This window comes from Leuresthes tenuis, unplaced genomic scaffold, assembly GCF_036924035.1.
Source record: "Leuresthes tenuis unplaced genomic scaffold, fLeuTen1.0.hap1 SCAF_13, whole genome shotgun sequence".
NCBI classification, from domain to species: Eukaryota; Metazoa; Chordata; class Actinopteri; order Atheriniformes; family Atherinopsidae; genus Leuresthes; species Leuresthes tenuis.
Genome location: NW_027325367.1, coordinates 12220575 through 12247027, shown reverse-complemented (window position 1 = coordinate 12247027; position 26453 = coordinate 12220575). Strand labels below are relative to the sequence as shown.

Here is a 26453-nt window from a genome sequence, read left to right as displayed (position 1 = left end):
TTTGTCAGGCTGAACCGAAACAAAGCCGCTGTGGAGCACTTTGAAATGCGAGTCTTCTGTGTGACAGAAAGATGCAACTACATAATGAACAACACGATCATAAGCTGAACAGAGATTCAGAGCTTTGATCAGATGACCTGCACATCAGTAAACACTGCCCCAAACAGGCAGACAAACCGCACTGAGCGCAGCAGCTGACTTAATAATCGAGGTTGGAATCTGTTCCTAGGCATCTCTATTTTTGTTTTCCACATTCCTATGTGATGACTTTCCCAAGTTCTCTCAGCAAAATCCTGTTAAAACAAAAATTCTGTGGCTTTCACACCCATTAATAGCGAGAAAAAAAAAATAATAATCAGACAGTTCAGCTCTTTCATGATTCAAGATACATTTATTGTACAACACAGCAACATCACTAGCATGCAAAGTCAGGTATGACACGCATAAGGCATTTCCTCCATGTAAAAGCTGCCTTCGTCACTAGATAATCCAGTTTTTAAAGTGCAAAGTCCACAGAATGAATAGATTTGACCTACAGCACTACATCGTAAACAGATCTACTAACTAGACATGTGATGACAAAAATAAATTTGGATTTACGTTGGTTAATATTACATTACACGATGCAATGACAGCACGCAGACTGATAGATTTACAAATCTTCACTTCCAAGTTCAAGATGCTGAAAAGACAATTTTACAATGTGTCACTGGAGGATTAAGACTGTTGCGCGTTGCTCTTCGATAGCTTGTTCTTCATCAACATGTTTGTAAGAGTCACTGAACAAAACTAAACCGTGTCTGTAGAGTTTGGTTTCAGGTTATGATGATAAAAGACACATCTGTGCGAGGGCACGCACAGAAACGTGAACAAACACACACAAAATAAAAAAAGGTTCAAATGAACAGACGATACGGCACACTGACGTGCGTGGACATGAATACACAGACTTTAGACAGAACATCGGAAAGGAAACACAGCCAGCTGGACTTCAACACCAGACAATCAGGGACAAACCGGACACCACAGTCTGAATTTAACAAAAAAAAGAAAAAGGATGCAGCTCAGTCAAAGCGTAGGGGAGGGCTGGTGCCTTAAAACGTCACAAAACTGAACCATCACAGCACCACAGTGACAGGAGGCACAATTCAAAAACGCACAAGAAGATCTGCTAGCTACAGCTGGACCATGTTGTTCGGGCTCGTGCCAAATTATTGCCATTATACTTTGTTTTTCTACCTGTGCGTGCGCACATGTGCACACAGAATGGCTTTTACAGAGCTTGATGAGACGGGTGCGCTGCTGGGAAGCCGTTTGCAAACCCAATTCTGTAGGTTTATGGATGTAATGGCAACAATGCAGGTCAGGATGATGGCACTGGAAACCCGTTTCTGTGGCTAAAAAGAAAAAGGAAAGAATCTTCTAACTAGTACTTTCTTAAAGGACGGGTTCCTTCATACTTCATGGCCTCAAGATGATGCACTTTGCTATGGTGGACTTTAAAACTCATGTGTCACTGGTTGTTGATTTCAACAACAGGTTTCTGGATACAGATTTCTACCTTAACTGAGGACACAACCAATGCGGTGGCAGTTTAAAATTAGAATATACAGTATACATATATACACACACAGTCACAAAAAACATCCCTACTCTGTACATCCTCTTAAAGATTTATATATTTCTCTGTATGTACACATATATATGGGAAGAAAAAAATAATTGTTCTTCTAGTGTTCAGTGTGGTAAACATTGCAGTAAACACTTCAGGGGTTAGTGTGGGCATGACTGGTGCTGTGTGTGTGTGTGTGTGTGTGTTTTCATGTATGTATTAGTTGGCGGTTATCTTTCAGTCAAAAGCAGCTAAAAACCCAAATAATAAATAGAGCATGAGTTAGGAAATAAATGCCCAATGTAAAAGAAAAGAAAGCACTTCTGGCTAGGCAAAAACTACAGAAAAGCAACAGTGGAGACGGGTGTTTAAGTGCTGAGTAACATGGGACATGGAAGGAGTAACGGTACATCTATCCATCCATCCATCAAACACACACAAATAAAGAAAAAACACTGTTGAGTAAATTAAATGCCTCCATCTCTCATACACTCTAGTCATCAAGTCTATAAAAACAAATATAAAATGCTGTCAGAAATGAGCGAGACTCGTCAAACTAATTTTGTGATCAAAGGTCGTATGGCACCCTGTGACGGACGAACAATAAAAGGTCAGAAGAAAAAACATTGCAGTGCCAGTAAAATTTCCAGTGACAGAACAACCATTAACCCAATCAGAAATACACAATTCTTGGCAAAAAAACAAAAAATAATCAACCAGCAGAGTCTCTACACACATCTAATCAGGAGTAAATGAAGCTTGTTGACTGCTGCATTTACTGACATTAGTCAGCTTGTTTTGGCTCCAATCGAGGGGTAAAAGGACATCTCAGACAGCTAAGTTAAACAACAATCGATTTGCTCTTTAGTTGCAACTCCTTCTCTCCCACATGCACTGTGGCCTTTTGATTCCACGGTCAGGATGATTTTACAGTGAGAAATGGTCCCCCCACCACCCCAGATCCTTTCCCAGTCCTGGAAGGTTAATCAGTTCTGTCACGTAGCTGCACCCTTTGTGGTTTAATACACACAAAGGTCAGGAAACTTCATCTCGTAAATGGGAACAGATCGGCTCTGGCTTTGGCCGTAACCTGACGAAATGGTTCCAGATGGGCTGGGAGGGGGTCTGGACAGGAGGAGGAACAAAACAAAACAGTGGTCATCGCCATGATTCAACGTTATCATCATGTGTATCATGTTGTTAGTCAGGATCATCGCCATCCATGTCATTGCTGACCTTTAGAAACACAATGTAAACATCTAAAAGCTCTGTCACTTACCTGATTGTAATCTCAAAGATTTGATTTAGTTTGCTCTGCAGCTGCGTGGCCTAGAAGGGACAAAAAAAACATCCACCTAAGAAAACAGTCACAAGCTGAAAGAAACAAATATGTGTGTTGAAAATGTATTTTACTGTACCCTGGCACCGCAGTGGGCAGCTATCTCCTCAAAGGGGGCCTTTTGGAACTTCTCCACCACTTGTCTCCTCCTCTCTCTCTCCTGCTCCTCCATACCCACGCTGTCCACTAGATGGCGACAGAAACAGCATAAAGCACTATATGCACTCCCAATGAAAGCAGCTGTGTGTGGTCTCTGCTGCTAGAGGTGGAGCAAAACCTCAACTTTTCATACCGCTTTCATGATTTCCCCCCAAAAATAGATGCAATTGCTTACTTATGTACAACAAGTAATACTTATCATACAATACTTATTGGCCGAAAAAGTCTATAGGGGCCAATAAGTATCATAAAAATGTTTTTCATTCTGCTCAAGCACGACAAATAAAGTTGAAGAGCAAGACGTCTCATCCTCTAGCCACAGAAGTAAGAAAAAAGTCATACCGATGGCATTTTTCAGGGTTTCAAAGGTAATCTCCTCTGCTGGTGTCCTCTGGAGAACAGAACAAACAGAAAAAATATGACGTGGCGATGAGCATGAAGAGCTCTGTCCTGAAATGTCCAGGATTAAATGTCCTTATAGAGGGAATATTTGAGTATTTACCTCCTCTTTCTCTGGACTGTTTCGAGACTCGACCTCCACCTGGAGCGAGATAGTCTCCCCGATGCTCTTTCTCTTGGAGAGCCGGTCCTCATCTGAAAGAAGAGCGTAAATATTTTACTTTCATTCGTTTATTGAAGGAATGGGCCATTCAAGCAGGAATACATTTTGATAATATTCAACAACTACTATATTCCTATTCAAGTTTCCATTTCTGTTGAGATATTTTGGGCTCCGTACCAGTATACTGTGGGACATAAGGTGTAGCCAGTCTCTCTGTGTTATAACCACTGCCTCCAAGAACCTCAGTGATCTTAGACTGGAGGAACAGAACATCTCCTTCCACCTTCTCTATGGAAGAGGGCAGCCTAGGAATAAAGAGGGAGAGCTGAATGTTTATGTAGCAAACAGAAATTCCACGTGAGTAGCGCATACTTAAATATCAAAGTCAACACTGGTGTAGTTTGGGGAGAAAAAAAAAAAAAAAAAGGAGTTTTGAAAGCAGCTTACACATACTTGGGATTCTCAATGAAGATGTCCTCAGGCAAAAGGTAAGAGGTTTCTTTCTGTCTCACCTCAATTACCTGAAGGGCAGAGGGAAAGGAAAAGAAAGAAAGCAGTTCATTAACAGTTGGTATACAAACACACGCTTTCACTTAAAGGATCCTGACCCCACACCTCATGTATGTGCTGGCAGAAGGCTGGGACAGTGGTGAGCTGGCAGATGAGGTTGAGGTAGGCAGCAGCGAGGGCATGAACAGCACAGCGGTTATAAACGGGCATAGCCTCGTCCGTGGACAGAGCCAGGTCCTGCACGGGATACAAAGAGGCTTCAGAAACAGGATGCATACTTGTTCAGTCTGTAAAGTTATCTGCTTTTATGCCTTCTAAATTATTTTCATTTCATTTTAAAACATTTGGGAGTCATACTGGGGTGTCAATTCTTCTTCCCAGACAGAATGCATCTTTACCTGCAGGGCAAGTGCCAGGCGAATGAGGTCCACCACCACCTCTTCATTGGCCAGCTCCACGCTGAGAAGACCCAACAGGGCAAAGAGGGTCTCATAGTGCTGCCGACCGCTGCTCTCTTCCTTACAGCCCAGGTAGATGTGTCGGTACAGATGCTGGCCGTGCTGTGAGTGAGTGATGTGCAAGGAGATGTTTCTCTGACATTCTTTATACATATATGTACATCAATTTGCTTTGTTTTTCCCCTGTAACTAATTCTGGTTAGTGTTCGGTGAGAAATGATCCAATCGTGCTCAAAAGTGTGAGAAGAAAATCTGATAAAAGCCTGAAAAATGCTGATGCATTATTAAGACTTACCTTCTTCATGAATAAATTGTCCTGTCTGGAGCACTTGTCAACTTTCAGCTTCAGCACAGAGATGTCAGAGATGATGCTACACAGAAGGGAGGCCAAATACAACACAGACGGTCAACTCCAGAGCACTAGAGCTTCTGCCTTTCCACGTTCCAATGCTCACAATTACGCACCTTATTTCAGAAAACTTAGGCCTGTTGTCATGCCTGTCGATGAGGCTGAGAAGGATTTGAAGGACAAGCAGTCGAATTTCTGGATCCTCGGTTAGAGAGAAGGACAGCAGTGGCTCCAGGAAAGAGCTGGGCAGCGCTGTGAGCATGTTTGTAGTTTGAAAGCCTGCAGTCACCTGAGAGATCGATTAGAAAAAGGACACGCGTGTTATGGTAGAGCATGGAATGAAAACTGCAGTTGGTCAGACTGAGGAATTAAACTAAACTCTCTAGTAGCTGATTTTTTTTGTCATCCAACAACCAATAATTCCTTCACATTTTTCATTATTGTACACATTTAGCTTTTTCTTGTCTTGTAAAATTCTATAAAGACCCACTTTTTTCCTGCAACTGAACGATCATTCAGAAAGAAATGAGCACCTACCTGAACCAAGGACTTGAGTAACATAACTTGAATCATCCTAGTACCCTCAGGCCTGGGGATGAAAATGGAAAGATTCAGATGGAACCTTAAAATTCACAAACACACTCAGCTCTGAAAACACTTGTTTACAAAGAACTGTGCCACAAGCTGCTGTGCATTTGTTGGTGTCCTCGGAAAATAATGGATACAAAGTGCATGCTGTGTAATATACCCAGAACCGGTGGAGGGCAGAGTTAGATGTACTCCAGGGACAGGGATCTTGCCCATGATGAACAGCATGACCTCTGATCTCTGGTAGGTGGGCAGGGTGTTAGCAAATGAGCCTGAGAGAAAAAAAAAAAAGGAACAGATGTACATCAAACTAATATTTGCTAAAAGAAAACACATACATGGTACAAACACAGAGAGCAGACAAGAACTAACCTCCTCGATACAAACGAAATCCATCACAAAACAAACGCTACCCACAGACTCACCAATGGTCCTGATGACAGCCTCCTGCAGCTGCCTCTCTTCGTGTGCTTTGATAATCTTGGTGCCGATGTTGGTGCTGCCGTCGTACGAGCCCGTCAACTCGTAGTCCACGCTCAGACGGAGCTGCCTCAGCAGGGTGTTGAACACCTCCAACACTGTGGGACCTGCAAATGCACAGTGAGCAGTTAAAAGCGGAAACCATCCGACAGCCAAACCGCTTTTCAGTTAGCCAGGCGGCGCGTTGCATGTGTGTGACGCACCTACAGAGCCGCTGGCTGCAATGGCAGCTGCCTCCAGCAATACCTCCACTATCCCAGCTCGCACTGTGGCCGAGTTCTTGCTGTTAGCGTCCAGGTGACCGAGAAGTTGCTGGATTACCAAATGAGAGTGTTGGGACTGGGGGGGGGGGGGGAAAGCACAGATGGTGTGACTGAATTAAAAATGTTTAAAAAGCTGGTAAATTCAAGCAGAGAGCAAATTAAAAAGTGGAGGTTGAAGAGAAATGTTGGCAGTAAAATAAAAGAGAAAAATATGGTGCTTCAATGAGACTACTTGGACATGGAAAGGCAGTCAGCAAAGTGAGAGGAAGAGAGAGAAATAGAAGGGTCGTAGACTCCATCTCTCACCTGGATGGAGTACATGATGATTTTGAAACAACGCACTGCAAAGGTCTTTCCCTCCCATAGAGAGTGGTTATCTAAGTGCCTGTGGGAACAAACAGCAGGAAGCAGAGGATGGGATTATAAAGTGACAGGAGAGATAACTTTTACAGAGGCCCAACATTAAGACTGCATGTTTTATTTCATTTCTAATGATGGACATGGCCAGGGCAAAGAATACCTCATAACTGTTACAGTTAATAATATCGCAGAATCATGTTGCAACAGAGTGATAAAAACAGCACAAAAACTCAAGATCTGTAATGATCAGTATCACAACATCCTGCAGCCTTGATCAAAGTAATTACTAATCCTGAACAGCTGGTTAAAAAATAAATAACTAAAGGATGGATGGATCAATCAAGGCGCTTCAGAAGAAACAATCATTTCAGATGCAACTGCACAAGTAAACGGTAAAAAACAGATATAGACTTAAAAGTATCTGAAACTGCCCATTTCCAAAATCTATTTCCTGATTTGATGCATTAAGATCACGTACGTTACCTGCACTCTTGTGCTGATATGCAAAACAAATGTAACATTTAACTGTGGTTTCACAGTATATTTCATGTACAGCATCACTCTGCATCTACAAACTCGTTCGGCTTCAATAGAAGAAAAAGGGCAAATTCAGCGACCACTTCCAGTGTTTAATCCAAAATAGACCAGAAACAACCACAGACTCTAGCTCATGAGCAAAGCCTGAAGCCAAGAGGAGCAAAACACAGATGGACATACAAAGGAAGGATAAACAGATGCATGCATTCAAAGGATAAGGCTGAGACAGGTAGAATACTACATTCTAGAGACAGAGGAAAAGCTGGCTAACTGAATTAGGGAAACTAAAGGAAAAAGAAAAAGATGGAGACAGATAAAGAAAACGACAAACTAAAAGATTTGTTCAGTGATAACAGCAGAGACGACGCCAAAAGCATGATAGCGCTGACAAAAACAAGGGAACCTGCAGTGTCCGACCAGAAAAGAAGCACATTTTACAGGCTAAACTCAACATAAGCACAGCAACATACAATTTCAATGTTCCATCTGCAAACACACCCTCAAATCTCCTCAACAACAACTAAGAAACCTTGCAATGCCCTTGCCACGCCCCCATGGGCCAATCGTGGGTAAAGATAAAAATGCTGCAAGAGAGCCCTGAGATGCAGTTTTCTTTCGTGTTCGGTCAATATCTAAAATTTAAAAAAAAGCACAAAATCACAAACGGAGGGTAGAATTATAGGGATAAGAGTTGGCGAGGCCGTCTCACATCAGGACTGGCGTGACAGCATTCTTGATGTTGCCATAGGCGGCTCGTCCCAGCAGCTCCCTGAAGCAGCGCTCCGTCAGCTCCACCGGGCTTTCCTTCTCCTTCTCCGACGCCTGCAGCGGAGAGGGAGAGCGGCTGGTCGGCAGCGGCGCAGGTGAGGAAGCAGAAAGAGAAGCAGGGGAGAGGGAAAGGGCAGGGAGGACGTGAGGAGAGGGAGGGGTGCGGAGAGCAGGAGAAACAAACACAGAAGAGGCGAGGATTACGAATCAGATTTATTCTGGAACACAAACATTGCAACAAAGACACAGTTTCTTGCAGATCAACACTGAGAGTCATTGTATCGCTGCAGCTCCTGGGGAGACTTCTCCAGCTGCAGTTCGACTGGAGTGAAAATTAGCTACAGCGTTAGCCACCGAGTGTGTGTTTGCGTGTGCAGGCAGCCGTGTATCACACATCTATTTTGACCATGGGGGACATGTCTGTGTCCGAGTCTGCAGATGTGCATGTGGGTTTTTCCTCATGCATAGTTAAAAACATCCACCGCCGACGTTACTTTTCATGACTAGCCTCCGGTAACCAATGATAACATTATTTATTAAGAGCCTCACTCTTTCATCTTGCCTGCTGCTGCTGTGAAGGAGGAAATGTGAAATCCTGCCTCTGAGTGGCTCCTCAATTCCAAAAACAGCTAAATTAAGACAGATGCATTGAATTGAGTCAACTGATGTGTTGAGCAGGGACAAAGGATGTTTACAAAGCCAGTCAGATACATCTAAAACACAGCAGTCTACTTCCTGACATTCAGAATGGTGACAAATTACAAGAAACATCAACATTAAATATCTTAATAAGGTGTACTATATGCCAGCCAAACACTCGTGACAAATTCAGGTCTGATGATTGAATTTTTCTGTTATCTAGTATTGTAAAAATGCAGAGGGTGCATCACTCTCAGATCACCTCCTGGCTCTCCTTTGTGTAGATTTCTGAATTGACAATTAACAAAATAGCTGCGAGCGCAGCAACAAAGGTTCATTCTGTCCTGCAGGTCCTGGCATTTCACTCCTTGCACCCCATTTTCAGAGCTGAGCTGTGCATATTTTCACCTCTAATTTGGTCATTTGAGGGGCATAAATAGTGCGGGGATATAATACGGGTATGTGGAGATACACAGCAATACCAGGTGATGCTAGTAGAGCTGTCCACTTACGATCAGATCAGTTGAGGTGGATGTTCACACCAGATTGTAAACAGACTTTGTGAAGAACTACTGCTTGGGGAGCAAAAAGTGTCTGGAGGCACCTCCAACACATTAAACACAAGCGTGCAGGCTCTGGTTCTTTAAGTGTAACATACCAAAGGGACTCTGCAAAAGGCTTCTGTTATTAACTTTCTACTAAAGTTAGTCTGAACTTTTTGATCTTTAAATAAGGTGGAACAAGTGCACAGGGATTAAAGCTGAGAAGAAAGCACCACTGTGAGATAATTAGATTCTGTGTGGACTGCTGTCAGTAATGACAAGCTAGACTCAGTGTGAGATGGGAAATAAGGATGCACAGCAGGGACAGGCCTCAGAACATAAACAGAGAGAAAGGAAGCTGAGAAGGAAATATGACTCTCCGGTGGATTGTGCCAGTCTGTCTACGAATCTCTCTGTCAATAACCTCCCCATTTCTATTGCTCAGTTTTCTATTATCCATCTTCCTCCCAATCTCTTAGTCTTCTGGATGCCGCCCTCCCCCTTTGCTCCCATAACCCTCAGATCTCAGCATTGACGTCAAAGTGGATTTCAGTATGTGGAGTGCTGCCAACAGAAAAAGGCTCCAGACTCTGCACACTCCCTAATATTCTGGCATCCTCTTTGAGTCTGTGAGCTTTTATTTTCCACCCACTGCACTATTTCTGTTCAGGCTTCCCCCTTTCATGGCACAACAGTACTTCTCATGTCCCAGTTCGTTTGCTAAAAGATGATATTTGTGGGATAATAGATATCCATAGGGAGAACAGATGGTTCACTAAATCTTGACAGCAATGACGCATGACATGGGATGATGGCTTTCTAGACTGCCGGGACAAATTTGGTCAAATGTGAGACAACAGTATCAGTGGGTTACAGCAAAATGGCTCTGGGCTGAATGACTCAGGCAGGCCAGGTCAACACTGAGCTCTCACAACTTCACCCCCACGTGTTAGACATGGCATTGTTTAATCTGTTTCAACACCATTATAGACACATCACATGATAACGTGTCATACGAGGCTCAGAGCTACACGTGTTGCAGCAACAGAAAAGTCACAAGTACTCTTAATGGACCGACTCTCTATCACAATTTCTGACGCATTTAGACATCTCACAAATGAAAAAACTATGAAAATCAGAGAAACTTTATTGGGCATTTAGCTTTACTGCTCTTACTATGTGTGTTAGTAGGACTAACAAGTTTATATGCAGCTTAACAGTCCGCCGTTGTTTCTAATGTCATGAAACATGCTGTGTTCAGATATCCAGCAAGTGTGAGATTAAACCTTGTGAAATGAATGCTTAGCAGGGGTTTGTTAAAATACATGTCGATGCTTCTGGGAGATTGTTTCCTGATAGATAAAACTGAATGTTAGACATGTGCCAGTTCTTAAAAACCTTATGGTCACAGAATAAATACACAGACAAAATAACTCCACCCCCCACTATACTGCACTGTACATCAGAATCTGCACAGATATGTTGAAATCAGTCACACATCACAGCTGAAAATTAAAAACTGAAGTGGCCAAGGTTGTGTTCTGATCTTGAACCAGCTTAACCTCAAAGGAAAGTCCTGCAAAAAACCTAGTGAGATGCCCCCCCAATGTACAAGTTTTATCAAAAGCTATAAATAATACTTGGTTGCAGTTCTTGCTTCAAAAGGATGTGCTGCAAAATATAAAGCCATGGGTCTCAAATGCTTTTGTTCCATGCCATTTTCATTTCTCAACAAGTCTGATCTATTCTGAATTTAAAAAAAACAAAATAACAAAGATCATACTAAGCACTCACCTCTCTGTACGCTCTCCACTCTGCAGGTTGAACAGCAGAGAGGGGACAATCTTGTCCATGTGCTGAGGGTCCCAGATATTAGCCTGCAGCTCATCATTCACAGTCTTCCTCACCACACCCTGCAGACCCTTAATACCTGCCATCCGGATCCTAATGGCCACAAAAACAGAGACATGTCAGAAATCATCTAACACAAATACCCCACACAATAAAGACAAATCTGTATTTAGCAACGTGTATTTTTAATTTCTTCTGCTTGGGTTTTTTTTTTCCATGTCACCAAAGTCCAACTTCACTTGTCAGGGATGTCAGTTTGTCTATTTTCAGCAGAAACAAAGGAGTTAAGATGAAAAGATTCCTTTAAAAATATTCTATAAAAGAAAGGTCCAATAGAGGCCTTAATCTAAAATAAACACTTCTCCAAAGTAGTCCAAAAACAACACTTACTTGGTGCGAATGTCGGGGTCCTCGTAGTTTGAATGGCACATCTCGCTGAAGCGTGACACAAAGAAGTCATAACTGCGATGGTACGACGGCGTGTCCTCTTCTATATTAGCAAACTTTACAAACTGACAACACAGGAAGAGTGAGAGGAAGAAAGAAAAACAAGTTCAGTTTCATGTCAAACAAGACAGACGATACGACAAGATTTAAAGCTCCTCAAAAGCCCAAATTTATGACGATTTGTTAAAATGCTATTTAGCTAATTATCTTCCAAATACAAATCAAACTGTAGCGACCTGACATTTTATAAGGAGTGAGAAAAAATAAAACAGAGCGGGGGGGGGGGGGGCTCTCCAACAGGTCCAGCAAATGTCATATGAGTAATCCGGTTGACATTCAGCTTCAAACCACACTCCTGTTAATAATTCTAATAATAATGAATTTCTTCAGAATGAAGTTAGATCACAACATTACCTGAAGCAATAATCATATTAGCTGTAGTCAATGAGGGAGATAGTAATTGTAGCTAAAATTTGCTCATACAATCACACATTCTGGGTAAGCTCAGTGACACAAAAGAGAAGAGTTCCAGTAGAAAATTAATATCCAAAGAAATAGCTGGTCCACTGTGGATGAATATGACTGTGTTTGGATAGGTTTTCAAATTAAATGAAGTGTCCTTAAGCTAATTTAATGAAGTGAGCTTATAACCGCTCCTGTGAGGTTGCTAAGCTGCAGCACCAATACACTGCCGCTGTTCATACTTGGAAGCTGTCCTGCTGCAAGTATTACTGGGCAGCTTCCATGTATTAATGTATCAGCTCTTTGTCTGCTGAAGAAGACTTAATATTTGACTGACAGCTTAAAGAATAGTAGCCAAGACCACAGGCTATAGAGATTGGAGACTATAAAGGCTTATGTTTTAATCACAGACAAGAGCACAAGAACCACCTGCCTCAAGTATTCTCCATCACAAAGCCATCTATTAAGGTACATACCGAATGCATCTGTACAAGTCATATAGTAATAGGAGGTAAACTAAAGCAGTTTACAATTTGTGCACAAGGTGTCACTTTTGTGCTGTGGTCCATTTGTACACAGATAAGAACCTTCTATCAGAGGCTGTGAAATTAAAACACTTTCCAACCATTAGAAAATATGGAGAAATTAAAGAGAACAATACGTATCCTTCAGCTGTAAAATACTAAATAAATGCATATGCAAAAAAACATGGACAGCACAGAGTTCATCAGTAAATGACCTTCCAATTCTCTCAAAATCATTACTATGTGTGAGAGAGTGATAGCCGGACATTACGAGTGTGAACTGCTTTGTCTTGTCAGTTTGTATTAATGACTGCAAGGCTTTACCCTTGTAGTCTGCAGCTAATCTGATTTCCTTTATGTGTCCTCTGGTGACCGCACTGATAGCTGCTTTCCATATCGGAGGATACTCATCACTCTCTTTGCCTTCCACCCTCTTTCCGAGCTCTGATCTTACTAAAATATTAATACAGCAATTCTCTCCATGTGTGCATCTCTTACTCTGTGCCATCAAATCAAAAATCTTTTGATTGGATAATGCCTCTAAATCTGCTAAGATGGGTAGAATTTGTAGAACTAAAACACATTAGTGAACAGTTTGAGTGTGTAGATATCTAGAGCCACAAAAAAAAAGCTGTTTGGCTGGTTTGAAGACACTCGGGATAGAAATGACACACAATCATATCACCAAGCATGCTTCTATGCTTACTAACTTACATTTACAGTACAAAATGATCCTCATTAACTTCTCACAACATTGCACTGCCTCGTTCCATTTTTATGTTTACCAAAAAAAAAAGAAATACTGACTTTTTCTAAAGCCAAAAATCGAGCCAAACCAAACCAAAAATGCTCATCATACAGGAGGAATGGCACAACAAAGTTGCTCTAACACAGTAAAAACACAAAACAAAGGCTCGACTCTTTAAATATTAATACCATCCAGGAAAACTCACCGAGTTGGTTCCGAGGATCTGAAGGTTGGGTTTGTCAGACTCCAGCAGCTTGCGCACCATCTTTAAAAAGCTCTCTACGAACAGGTTGATGCTCTGACAGTGACAGGCCATCAGCAGCTGGTCCAGCGCTTCCATTGCTATACACACATACCTGATTTGGAAAAGAAAAACAGAGGGACAACTTTAACGCTGTAGGCAAAGATAAGAAAGAAATGTGATCATATTAAACATGTTTCGGCTGTGATCTTTACTATTTGGAACGATGAGAATCATCAGAGGATCATAGACACGAGTATAGAAAAACAACCAGCTTTCATTTACAGAATGAACAGACTGGGCAGGCTTTTGACTGAAATTGTAAATTACAAATAACTCTTTTATAAGATGAAAGAAAAGTATAAAGACCAAACATATATAACATGAAGTGGATCTATCAAGCACAAAGACGAGCTCTTTGATAAAAGCAGAACAACTCTTCAACGGCCTAAAATTCCTCCTAGAATATCAAAGTTTACGTTTTAGTTGTTCTGAAATCAAACCAATTAATGTGCTGAAAAACAGTGATGCAATGGCAACAGCTGAAGCTCACCCGTATCTATGCCGAGCCACATCCCTCGATAGCCTCTCCGACAGGTAGGCTCCGATACGGTCCAGCTTCTCTGGAGCCGACAAGGCGTAGAACGTCAGCTTCTCCATGTTGGCCTTGACCAGCCCATCCTAGAGGGGTGATGGTTAAAGATATAATGAGAAGGATTGAATCCATTTCAATAAAAGAAACCCAAGGGTGTTCTTCTCGCTGATGTTTTAGTACGGTAAAGATGCAGATGACCTATGATAAAATAAGTCAGAGCAGATATTCATGAGGTTGGTGTATCTACTGGTGGTCAGACACTGCTTAGAGTTGGAAAACCTTCACTGATATTTGAAATAACACCAGGGTAAAAGGTCAGTAATTTATCAATGTGTTATTCATCAACTCTCCCACGGATATTTATGAGCTAATTTAATCATGTTTATTCAAAAGTAAGCATTTCTCCCCAATCTAAAACCCTTCAAGCGGATAACTGGATCACTAAGTTTCTCCTCCTACGTTTCCCCTTGACCTACTTCACACTTCTTCACTTTGGTCGGTGCTAAAAACATCTGTGGTCCACTGAGAATCCATTTGCATTCAGTCCAGACCCTAAACAAGCCAAAGCAGCACCCCAGATAAAAGAAATATGCCCAAATATCCACCATAAACACGTTACTTTGTGGAAAATAGAAAGAGTTGTTAAGCACTAGTATGATGCAGAAGGAGGATAACACTCATTATATGAAACGTTAAAAAACAAACTAAAAGATGTTGTGCTTATAACATTAACAATGGCTCTGTTCAGTAGTTTGACAGCAGGCCAGAAAGTGTTTAAGTTGTATTTTTCCCCATGGACACCTGTGCTTTTCAGATACTGTAATGGCAAACATGCAGAGGAGCAATAGAGGCACTTCTGTCTGAAAACTTGAGGAATTTTGTTAAACGCCATTAATTTGCTGAGCATTATGCGTAGGGTCAACAGCAAAGAGGCTATAGAATCTAATAGCTTTTCACTGCAGGTACCTTGCCAAGCTGTAGCAAAAAAAAGGTTGCTGAACGATAAAAAAAGGACCTATTTTACAGCTTATCTGGTTCAGTTCGTCTTTCTGAAACAATCAAATTACAGGAGGCTCGTTAGTGTCATTAGCTGCACCTGTGCGCTTCCTGCTAGCACAGCTCAAAACATCTGTTGCTAAATGATAGCTTCCTATAATGAGAAGGTCTGGCAATCAGCTTTGCTTCTGGTTGATTCTCTAAAACACCTAAAAGCTGTAATCTGTAAACAATTACACCACCGGATTACTGCTGCTTGAAACATGTCACTGAAATGACTGATGAACCTTGTCAGAACATTTTGTGCATACAAAAACTAAGCCTATAATTAACCACCTTGCCACCAATTATTTGATAGAAACACTGAAATACCATAAACATATTTACATGTAACTACATGTGTGGATAGTGAATAGACTTGCTTGGGTGGCTTCATTGTTCCAGAGCTACTGGGGCACCTTCACCAGCAGGCTCACACACAGCAGCTTGAAGCCAGACTAAGAAACCTTTTCTGGGGGTATGAAATGTACTGGTGCATATTCACACACACACACACACTAAACTGGTCAAATAAATTGTGAATGTCCCTGTAATGAAATCCGGCGACAGATCTATAAAAAGTAAAATGAGTTACTGTAGTAACGCAACAGCTCTAATGAATAGTTTCCTCTGCAGCATCAGCTTTTTATCTCCACCCAAATCAATTCTCTTTACGAGTCATCTCAGTCAGATCTCAGTTAATCATTGAAAATTGCAGCAAAACTGAAGTCTGTCGTTTGACACCAGCAGCTTTGAGGAGGGCAACTGCGTAGCTGTTAAACCCGATGCAATGCAAGTTATAGCCTCACATTAAGATAACTACTGTTTTTATTCACAGCTCAGATCCACCTTGGATAGTTCCGCATCATTTCTATGTGAGCTTGTGCAGCAGAAAGGGGAAATAGTACAGACCTGCAACATTAAAGACATCAAGAGCAGGTTTTAGTGAAGAAACACAAGAGTGTCGCCTGAGCTTCTCACCTCTGGATCTTCTGGGAAGATGTTGTCCACCAGTCTCTTGTATCGAGGCCTGAGCGCCCCGCAACAACCACAAACCCCTGTCGATGAAGACAAATGGAAGAAAAACAAAAGACAGACAGAAATGGCCCATTAGACAGTACAGTATGAATGAGAAATGCAATAAAATCAAAGCAATGCAGTCTTTCTTGATAGCTTTTCCACAAAAGCACTTTTCCGTCTCTCAGTGTTTTTAAATACAAAGTGATGAAATAACTGAAAATCAGCCAAACGTTCGAAATACAAAGTTGGAGACGTTACAAACTGCAAGTGTCCTTAAAATCACTACGTAGTGAGCAAGAGTTGAGGTGCTGATGCAGTAACTGCTTCACTAATATCAACAACCTGATTTACGGCGAGTATAGCGCAGCAGTCATTTACATTAACTACAAGGTGTCCTGATGGCGTCTGCGAAGTCTCGTCTCATGAACAGGCGTTTGCGGAAAACTGCTTAAAAGCCAGACAGTCCAACTGACCTCTCGACAAGGAAAACACAGCTGCAGCAAATGAAAAAACAATGAGTAAGCTCTGCAGCTTCTGAAGATAGCCACAACAGCTGTTAGGCTGACAGACCAGACTGACATAGGTCTATCCAAAGCTGTACCAAAAGAAAAGAATAAGAAAAAAAAAAAAAAAAAAAAAAAAAAAAAACTATACACAAAAGAATTTATGCCAAAAAAAAAAAATAGTCAGTACACAAGCACAGGTGCACAATGTTCAGGTTGTGCCTCCAGGAGTATCTTCCTGCACTTTTATAGCACATGAGTCTTTATTTTGCCACATAAAAACATTTGAGGAAATAAAAATATGTGGAAAGTATGTAGTTATTTCCACCACGATGTCAGTACTCAGAACACATGCGCTTCATTTCCCGTCCTCTCAATCAAGACAGCCTCGAAGACAAAAGAGCAACACAATATAAACCGTGATTTTTCTGACTTTGCATTGAGGCATAGCCCAGCCAGAGAGCTGAATTCTGATTGGCTGAGTCAATTCAGCAGTGGTGAGTCATAAGAGGACCCTGGGAGAGCGAAGATATGAGAAAAGAAAAAAACAAAATGAATCTGTCAACCTTCCTGTAGCTCTGCATAACAATATTAGACTTTCTTCATCAAACCCTCAGCAGGTGAGTTTCATGGTCCCAAAAGCTAAGGAAAAAAGTAGGTCAAACGCTGCCAGCTGGGCTGCCAAGTCATGAATGGTATGAAGGTCTGACACTTCAAACCGAGAAAGCGGAAATTTTGCAAAACAATCAGGCTTTCTTCTGTCCTTCCTCTCTCGAAACATTTTCCTTCTTTTCATTCTCCAGATTGAAAAGAATGTGTCATTCTGCATTATCACAGCTGCTGTTCCACAGACCTAAGCACTTTTCACTGATGTGACACTAGAACCTCATTGTGAGAACACACTGACCCGACATTAATAAGATTACCAGCTGCCCAGTTGCCATTCCTATACAACAATGTTCATTTTCTCTTTGGACTCGACCAACGCGGCAAACTTCTCTTTTTAAAGCGCAACCAGAAATGTTCAACAAATCTTTAACCAGCACAGGCTGGAAGTCTTATGCCTCGTGAAGAACAACCAGACTCCTACAGAGACAAAATCACAGACCAGACCACCACAAACCACAGCAAACTTTGCATATTTCAAATATCACATACAGTGCTTGCATTAGAAAAGGTGTAAGAGCAGCAGGGGGACGCAAAGGACTGACACAATATTCAACATTAGGGTTCCAGTAACATAATGGACATTATACTGTCGTCCATGAAAATATATCCAAGTTTTACAAAGATTAAAAGAAGAATTACATACATGCATTTTGCTTGGTTCACTTCAAATATTTGAAAACCGTAAAACGATACATAAGGGCAGCAGTTGCAGGTCTTTGAATATCTAAATAAAGTTGTTGTTTTTTTAAATTTATTTACAATCTTAAATACTTAAAGGCGCCTCAGTCTGAGAGGCTTCTTTGCTTTCAAAAAGATCACCTGAATGCTGCAGCAAGAGCTGCAATAGCGCTCATCTCTGTGCCGGGTGTGAATTCACAGAATTTCTCCTCCATCACTTCAAACACTAATGAACCCTCTGCACCCCTCCCGCTCTGGCTGCTGCACCTACTTCCTCCACCTCCCTCACTCATCCTTGCCTTACTGGCCCATAGCCTAAATGTAAGAGTCACTGATGAATTAATGAAAACACAGCAGGTCCCCAGTGTAGAGACAAAAAGGCGGGGGATGAAAGGCAGAGTGACAGAGACCAGAATGGAAAAACAGATACTGAGATGGTGATGGGGAGGTGGATTTAGATGCACTGAATGAGTCACAGATTAGAGCTACTTATTGCATCTTCTCTGTCCAGTACAAATCTATCCTGTCCTCTCTGTTAGCTGCAAAGGAAATAGATGTTTTGGAAAGAGTGATACACAGAGAGTTTATTCAGAAGGAAAACTTTAGCTCTAGTACAACTGGCATGAAATTTTAACAGTCCAGTGGGTAACAGTGGGTGTGGCAATTTACATGATAGTCAGCATTCCAGTGGAGCACTGCAAAGATCTGCATTTCCCCATTTTCTGTGGAAATGTTTTATATTTTTCCATCTTATAACGTGACCAACGAGTGCTTATTCAAGGCCAGCTGTGGGCTAACTGCACAATGCATTTGAACAGTTTTTCTAACAAAAGCCAATTGAGCTAAAAGCATAAAATTCGTTTCATCTCAAGTAATGTGGCACCATCATGTGGACTTAAAAAAACAGTCTCGTAACAGACGTCCAGTACAATCTGCAACTTCAAAATGTGCTGCATTACCCTGTTTTTGCTAGAAACTCAGTCTGAGTCACTGGCAGAGAAAATCATGTGTGCCGTGTTCAAGCTGGTGTAAAAAAGAAATAAGGAAAGCGAGCGGTGTTGTGTTCTTGGTAATGATGGGTTGGCGTAGAAGCAAGCACAATAAGGTGGGTGGACAAGGATTTGCATGACAGCGGTGAAAAGCACATATAGCAGGGGGTATCACGACATCCACCCACTCTGACCACAAGCTGACCGACACATTTAGAGGCTAGACACCGAGCTCCTCCACGCCTCCAAACACACTCATACACACAATAATAAACCCACATAACACACGGGCGCACACACTTTGGGGGGGCTTGGTAGGGAAAAAGCAATGAGTCACTGGTTGATGCAACAAGACAATAAAATTAGAGGGTGGACTTCTCTGCAGCCTAAAGCAACAGGCTTGGGGAACTTTCCAGCTTGGATGAGTGTATGTGTGCATGTGAGGGGGGGGTCTCCGTCCATCAAATCATCATAACAAGGAGCCAGCTAATCACAGATCTATTTATATCCTTAAAAAAACGGGCTGGTACATTAACAGATTACACAACGTCAGCTTAACATTTCCACATTAGGGGGAGAGACAGCAAGGAAAGGAAAAAAAAAAAACTGCATGCTGAAGTGAGAAAAAGAGGCAAACAAAAATTTCATTTCAGGACATGAAATGTGCATTAAATATTTAAAAAAAATGTCCACCCACATACAGAACCAACGTTAATATCAAATGCATGCTTGCGTGCATTTGTTAGAAAGAGAAAAAAGAGCTTTCAGTAGATGTTTAGACGTTCGCCTACGTGCATGCAAAGCACTGGTTTTGCAGGCCACACTCCTGTGGAGAAACACACAGCAGCAGAGAGTACACAGTGGGACCACTGTCGTGATGGACAGACATATACCTGTCCAAGACACATTCACACAAATGTTACAGAGCATGCTGCTCTCCAGGGGTTATCATTACGTAAGAGGGAGGAGGGGAGGCACAAAGTCCTGCTATTTTTACATCCGCAAACATCTTCAAAAAAAACACTGAATTTAAGCACAAGAACAAATCGACAGACACTGAAAGAGAAAGATATGATGAGATCAGAATGCAAATAATGAGCCAGGCTTATTCAAAAGCCTACCAAGACGCTCATGAACTGTCACTCAGTGAGTTTCAGAAAGCTGTACAGGAGATGAGGAGATGGGAGGAGTATTATAGGGACGAGGAAGACAGCGTTACGGGAGTGTGACAGAGTGGGAAATGGGATTTTTATTTGTCTTTTATTAGTCTCTAAGGCAAATAGAGAGGACAGCAGATATTCAAATGTCTTCCCTACATATGAATATAAGCACAGCATTAATCTACCAAGTCAATTATCTATTACAATGAGCCCTACCTATTAAGAGGGAATCTTGTGGGTAATAACAAACGTATAGCCTGTGCACTCGCTTTTGCAGAGGCACAAACAGTATGCATCTTCTTTCAGGCAATAAGTCATGACAAAACAAGTCAAATTCAAAGCACATATTTGACTCTGTGTGGGTGGCTGCAAGCATGGCTAGCATAAAAGAGACAAACATACTGATGTCAGACCCAGCTGCCAACAAATCCTCGTGACACAAAGCCATTCAGGCACACTATAAATCAGTGTCATACAGGCACTAAAACTGGGCTATGGGGGATCATATCCAGAGCGTCATTTCTATACATGCGGCACACTGCACATCTATCCAAACTCTCGACTACGCACAGAGTTGATTATTCATTAACCTACAAACCAAAGTCTTTTGCCATCAATATCCTCAAAGCAAAGCTGGCTACATTTTTAATTGGCACGCATCAATCAAATACATATCAAACACCACAGCTACAGAAAAACATTCATCCAGGACATTTTCTTATGACCTGGAAACACCGGCCCACATGTACAACTATTCCTATTTTCAAGAAAGCATAAACCCACTTTATGCAGCCCAGATTACTGAAGGATTAGGAATATCATTCAAGAAGTGAAAGAAAACATCAAAACCTCTTTCACGGGCTGGCCTACATACAAGTTAGCAAAAACATATACTGCACTTGCAGTGAACACAATGTTACCAGCACAACTAAGACAGGAGGAGCAATACAAGTAAAAAGATTTCAAGCAAATAAGTGTCCATTACCGAAAATAAACATCTTTCACCTCCTTGTGATCCAATACTGTAATCTAACAGACTATCCCCATAGGAGTCCAAGTGCCCATAACACAGTTTCAGGAGACGTTCCACTCTGGACTGAGCGGCAGTCTACCATAAGACATCTTAGCAGGAAATGTGTTTGGAGAATGTAGGAAAACCTGCCCAACGCAAAATGCCTGTCATTACTCACATGCTTACACATCTTAGAACACACGCACGTCGATATGCAGTGGAAAAATGATTGTTATTCTTACCATACATCGATCGTGGTGTGGGAGTCTCTCACTACAGACGCTTATGTTTCCTTAATGCAGCCTCAGTTCCTCATTCAGACAAAGTGCTGTGCCGACAGGCACTGAAAATGCGCACACGCACACAGTGCTCACTCTGGGATAAATGCCTGCACGTGTGCTCGGAGCTAAAAGGCATATGAATGTGCGCTGTGATTGGTGCAGAGCCTGGCCCGACACTATGAATTGCACACACGCTCTCTCTCTCCGTGCCATGAAGACACACATACAGGCATTTACACACTTGCGCACAAATGTGGCTGGAAGACAACGTCAGAGCGAGGCATGCTGTGATGACCTTGGATTTTCCCCTATTCTTCTGCAACAGCGCTCCTCGTCAACGGGGCAGTGCAGCACATACAGGCAAACGCACCCACCCCCCTTCTAATTAATCAGAAGCAGGAAAACGAAAAAGAAAACAGGGAAAGAGGGGAGACAGGAGGAGGACGAAAATATGCGCCAACGGGATAAAAAGGGAGAAGACACCCCCCCACACGCAACATCCTCCTCTATCATTGTCACGCTTTCCTCCCGTCCATCATTATTCTTCCCTTAGCTCCTGATTTGTCAGTTCTAGCCTCCAACTGTGTTTGAAACTTTGTGCCACACTTTGTTGCATTTTATACCCCACAATCAAATGTCTATTTTCTTCCCCCCACCCCCCGTTTTCTGACATTTTAGGAACATAACTTTGACAGTAATAGCTACGATGTTGCGTGGCGGACACTTAAGACATTCAAGTTTGATTAGTCACCTTTTCAATGGGGGCGAATTGTAGAAAACGTGGGATTACGTCATCATGTGCCCACTGTGCATTTTTATGTGAACTGCTCCAACGTATGGACACATATCCTCGTACGTTTTGAAGGAACGTGTATTTATACATTTGCAGAGAAAGAAAAAGAGAGAGCTTGCTCACCCTCTTTCATGTTTAATTTCCTCAAAACACAGTGCATACAAAAATACAATCACTCACAAGCTCACATTGTAAAGCTCACATTGTAAAGCTTCCTGATCAGTCAATGATTACACGCGTACAACCACAAAGCCTCAACTGTGACAAGCATTAAAAACGGGAAGAGGTGATGATGAAACGACTGCCTCTAATGCACAAATCTGCATTGGACACCAGGCGCCTCAAGATGCTGCTTTGTCCTTGTAAAAGCATAAATGGGTGCGTTAATGTAACTTATTTTGAACTCGGTCTCTTCTGCTTACAACTATCCAATGTTCCAAATATCAGTCCAGAGTAAAACCTGAGCCTTTAAAACTGATCAGCAGGAATTAAAGAGAGAAACAATGGAAACACCTATCATAAAGCCTAAACTAGCAATCACTAAGTGTGCCTTTCCGCGCTGAATGAACATAGAAAACAACACCAACGAATTGAAGATTGTGGTGAAATTATCTCAATTGAATAAGCTTTTTTTTTTTTTTAAAACACTGCAACTACATCAGATAGATTACTGCATACTTTAAATGTCTTGAAAAGACATTTATTTTTTTAGTACTTAGGAATCACACTAGCATGCCATCACTTTTTTTCTATGTTTGTGCATGCCAACAGTTCCAACCAATCCCTACAGCGTACATGACTCACTTTCTGAAGAAAAAACAAGTATTTCTCTGACAAAAAACACACGAGATTAATTTAGTGACTCCACACAACAGCGGCTTGTGCCAATTCACTTAGAGTGCGTCAAAGGCACTTGGCTGTGCACGACAAACAACTCCACAAGACAGGAGTCCCCCCCCCCTCCATACAGATTCCCATTTGCAGCATGATCAGGTATCATGGAGCAATATGGAAAGCAACTTTTGGTGAAAGCCTTCTCTGTCCATGGGACTTAGAAATGGAGAGGGCACAGAAGGAGAACAAAGGAGGTGGTGTTGTCACTTACCCTTGCCAACGCGGTGGTCCAGAAGGGTACGACAGTCTAGTGCCAGCCTCTGAGTGGCTGGTGCATCGGTTGCAGGCAAAGGCATAGCGAGCAAAAAACATACACACACACACACACACACTCAGACACACACCACTCCTGTCATAGACACAGCAGGCTTCCGAACAACCAGCAGACAAAATGTGTGCAACCGTTTGGTTATTCAAAAATTTAAATCAAGGAGAAAACCAGTCGAAAATTAGTCGAAACCAACTCCATCCACACACAGACACACACAACATAAACTTGCACCAAGTCAGAACAGGAATACCAACTTCTGCATGAAGTTTTAAAACCTTGCTCACAAACACGAGTCCCTTCTGTACAGAAACTTATGTGTCCCAGTCCCGAGGCTTCTTAGTAATTTCTGTTAGTGCAAAGGCAAGTTGCCCGCATTAACCAAGAGATTAGCGATAAGTCCTTCAATAGAAGCTCTGCTCTCCGTGTGCATCCCTCTCATTAATAAACATCTCACTGACAATAGAACTCACTATCCAACCGCACACAGAAGAGGGTGGAGAGAAGCTGGGAAAGAGGGGCACCGTGGTACAGCGATTCAGTCAGTGGGCTTGAAGTTCAGGGAATGCAACTGTGGATGTCAGAGGGTGCAACTGCAGGCAAAATATCTGCTGAGTAGTTTCTGTGTAAGTTCACTCATCCCACACGCACACACAAACTAAGAAAACTAAAGCAAAGCTTCTCCCGCAACACCCGTTTCTGTTCCCCGTTAGAAGTGCTTTGCCATGAAGTCTGGCTAGCTCATATATTTTTAGAAAACTACCACCACTACTTCTTCTCTCCAGCTTTTGGAAGACAGGAATCTTCCCTCATGGGAAGGTATGCAGCAGGTGTAAAGTAGCTTGGTGTTACTCACCTGTCATGCTGAATGTTAGTCACAAGGAGGCGTTGCTACTCCAGCTTCAAAGAGATGGGGAGGTGGGTCGCACTTCAGCGCTCAACTGAACCTCCGCCGGGGCTTCGCGAATCAGGAAAACCGCTGGCTGGTCTCTGGCCTGCTAAAGTTGGTATGCTCAAATTAGCCAAAGCTTCAAACAATTGTTGGGGTCTACGTATGTTTGAGTCAATTTAACAAAAAAATTGCTTTTTTTCCCCCCATGAAGTGACAAGTTATTGGCAAAGTTAGCGTCATCTGGACAGAAATGTTAAATTATGGTTGTTACTACAAATTGATAAACGTTACAAATGCTAGATGTCACCATAATATCTCCCACTACTCTCCTTTAGTTTTGACGAGGTTTAGACGGTAACGTACTAACAACAAATTAATCTAACAGCGCTAACTCATCCTTAATAAATGTGAACAGCAGTGTGTTGAGTTAATCTAGCATTAATTTATGCTGAGAGTTAATGTAGTTAGCAATGCTAACGTAGCATGCTAACTGCCTAGTGGTACCTCTTATCTGTAATTGTCAGCACCCGTTGCTTACCATGAACAGAAAGGGTAAAAAAAAAAAAAAAACGATAGGTTGACGTACGGAGCCTTGCCTAAAGTTCATCCATGCCAGGAAACCATTAATTTGGTAAAGCCAGTGTTACTATTCCCCTTGCCACCTGATGTACTGGCTAGCTAACAGTGGCAGAGCCCACCACTGGACACCTTGGACACCACTTTATTGTGAGCATGTTTGAACATAATCAGTTTCCACCGGATATGTCCGTGTGAATGTGTACATTTGATGAATGTTAAACAGAAAACGAAATGTCATGCAGACAGGGCTGGAAAGTCAAATAATTTTACCGTATAATAATAAATATACAATATTGCCGTATGGAAATTAGAATCTAAATCGCCTAATTTAGATTAATTGTAGTAACTGTTAATGATATACAGAAAAAAATCAACAATATCAATTTATGTAAAGTTGCCTTTCGGACACTAAACTGGTTGTAATCCTGTTTCCAAAGTAGTTCAAATATATATTTATACTGTATATGGTTTCGATCTCACGTCATGCTGTGCGCCTACTGCCCCACTTCCAAAAAAGTCGGGATGCTGAGTAAAATGTACATGAAAACAGATTGCAGTTATTTGCAAATCCCACGACCCAATATCATATTCGCAATCGGACATAGAAAACATATTAAATGTTGAAAGTGAGACACTTTAATTTTTCATCAAAAATATTAGCTCATCTTGAAATTGATGGCAGAAATCAGAATGAAATTAAATTACTTTATTTTTCATTACTTTATTAAGCTTTCATTATAAACTGTTATGCCAGTTATTGCTTTAAACTTTATTCTGTAGCAAATCTAACTTGAAACTCTTTTTGGAAATCGTGGAAGCCACGTGCTTTGGACTGAAGAGGAGATCCATTACAACAGCACAAAATACAACAAAGAAGACCTAGTAATGTTATGCAGTCATATATTAGACAAAAATCAGAGACAACATTCATCTCCCAATGTCCGACAACTGGTCCCCTCAGTTGCTGGATACTGACAGATTATTGTTAGAAAAAACAGGAGATGCTCCATGGTGGTAAACATGGCTATGTCCAAACCTTTTTGAGGCATGTTGCTGCCATCAAATACAACAAAAATGTAACAGTTTTCACGGCATAATAAAATGTCCAATCTTTAACATTTCATTTGTTTTCTGTGTTCTATTATGAATAAAGTCTTGGTTTATGAGAAATCATCGCATTGTGTTTTTATTTACATTTTACAAAGTATCACAACTTTAGTACATTCACAGTTTGGGATCCAGTTTGGTAGAGATGCTTCTCTTTTAGTCGGAGGAATTAGCCGGGAGCACGTTCCAATTTCCTGATCTGTTGAATGAAGGAATCCATACATTTCCAGGGCACCCAAGATGTCACGAGACTCCTGGACCAGAGCCTTTGCTGTTACTTTTAACTTTTTTTACTCAGTAAATAAAATAAAAAAACATCAAATAACAATATAGAGCTAATAATAAAATGGTTAAGATTCCTATTGGAGGCTCAAAACAATGGCAAAAGCTTAATATGACTTGAAATTGACTCAAAAGAACCACAAATAAGCTCCAATCGACCCAGCACAAATTCTATCAAAACAGCTAGAAAATTATTTGACTACAAAATAAACTAATTTTATTAAGAAAAACTAAAAAAAAAAAACAGCAAATAATCT

At 41.5% G+C, this 26453-nt stretch overlaps 1 protein-coding gene across 6 annotated transcripts; it reads right to left on the bottom strand.

The window, feature by feature from the left end:
* Window positions 1-371: 371 nt before the first annotated feature.
* LOC140266708 (protein EFR3 homolog B) lies at window positions 372-24947 on the bottom strand. Of its 6 annotated transcripts, none has more exons than XM_072361795.1 (24): window positions 24767-24947; window positions 24193-24334; window positions 16051-16127; window positions 13993-14120; window positions 13404-13554; window positions 11408-11529; window positions 10961-11110; window positions 7927-8061; window positions 6627-6705; window positions 6261-6396; window positions 6003-6164; window positions 5738-5849; window positions 5527-5578; window positions 5106-5278; window positions 4936-5011; window positions 4581-4742; window positions 4288-4419; window positions 4126-4193; window positions 3850-3977; window positions 3613-3704; window positions 3453-3501; window positions 3031-3137; window positions 2892-2941; window positions 372-2737 (listed from the first exon to the last, which is right to left on the bottom strand). In XM_072361795.1, the coding sequence occupies exons 2-24, from the start codon at window positions 24197-24199 to the stop codon at window positions 2632-2634; spliced, it is 2454 nt and encodes an 817-aa protein (XP_072217896.1). In that variant the 5' UTR covers window positions 24200-24334; window positions 24767-24947; the 3' UTR covers window positions 372-2631. The 6 variants fall into 6 exon arrangements, with proteins under 6 accessions (XP_072217896.1, XP_072217895.1, XP_072217894.1 ...); XM_072361794.1 differs by lacking the exon at window positions 24767-24947 and adding an exon at window positions 24733-24751; XM_072361793.1 differs by lacking the exon at window positions 24767-24947 and adding an exon at window positions 24536-24745 and having other exon boundaries at window positions 24193-24331.
* Between the last annotated feature and the right edge of the window lie 1506 nt (window positions 24948-26453).

What these genes read in the sequence shown, in the direction of transcription:
- LOC140266708 (XM_072361791.1), bottom strand. Translation starts at nt 23,364, where the DNA reads ATGCCTTTGCCTGCAACCGATGCACCAGCCACTCAGAGGCTGGCACTA. An exon ending in GGACCACCGCGTTGGCAAGG is followed by an intron (nt 16,128 to 23,279) that starts GTAAGTGACAAC and finishes CTTCATCGACAG; the next exon opens with GGGTTTGTGGTTGTTGCGGG. An exon ending in AGTGGAGAGCGTACAGAGAG is followed by an intron (nt 8,062 to 10,960) that starts GTGAGTGCTTAG and finishes GCTGCCGACCAG; the next exon opens with CCGCTCTCCCTCTCCGCTGC.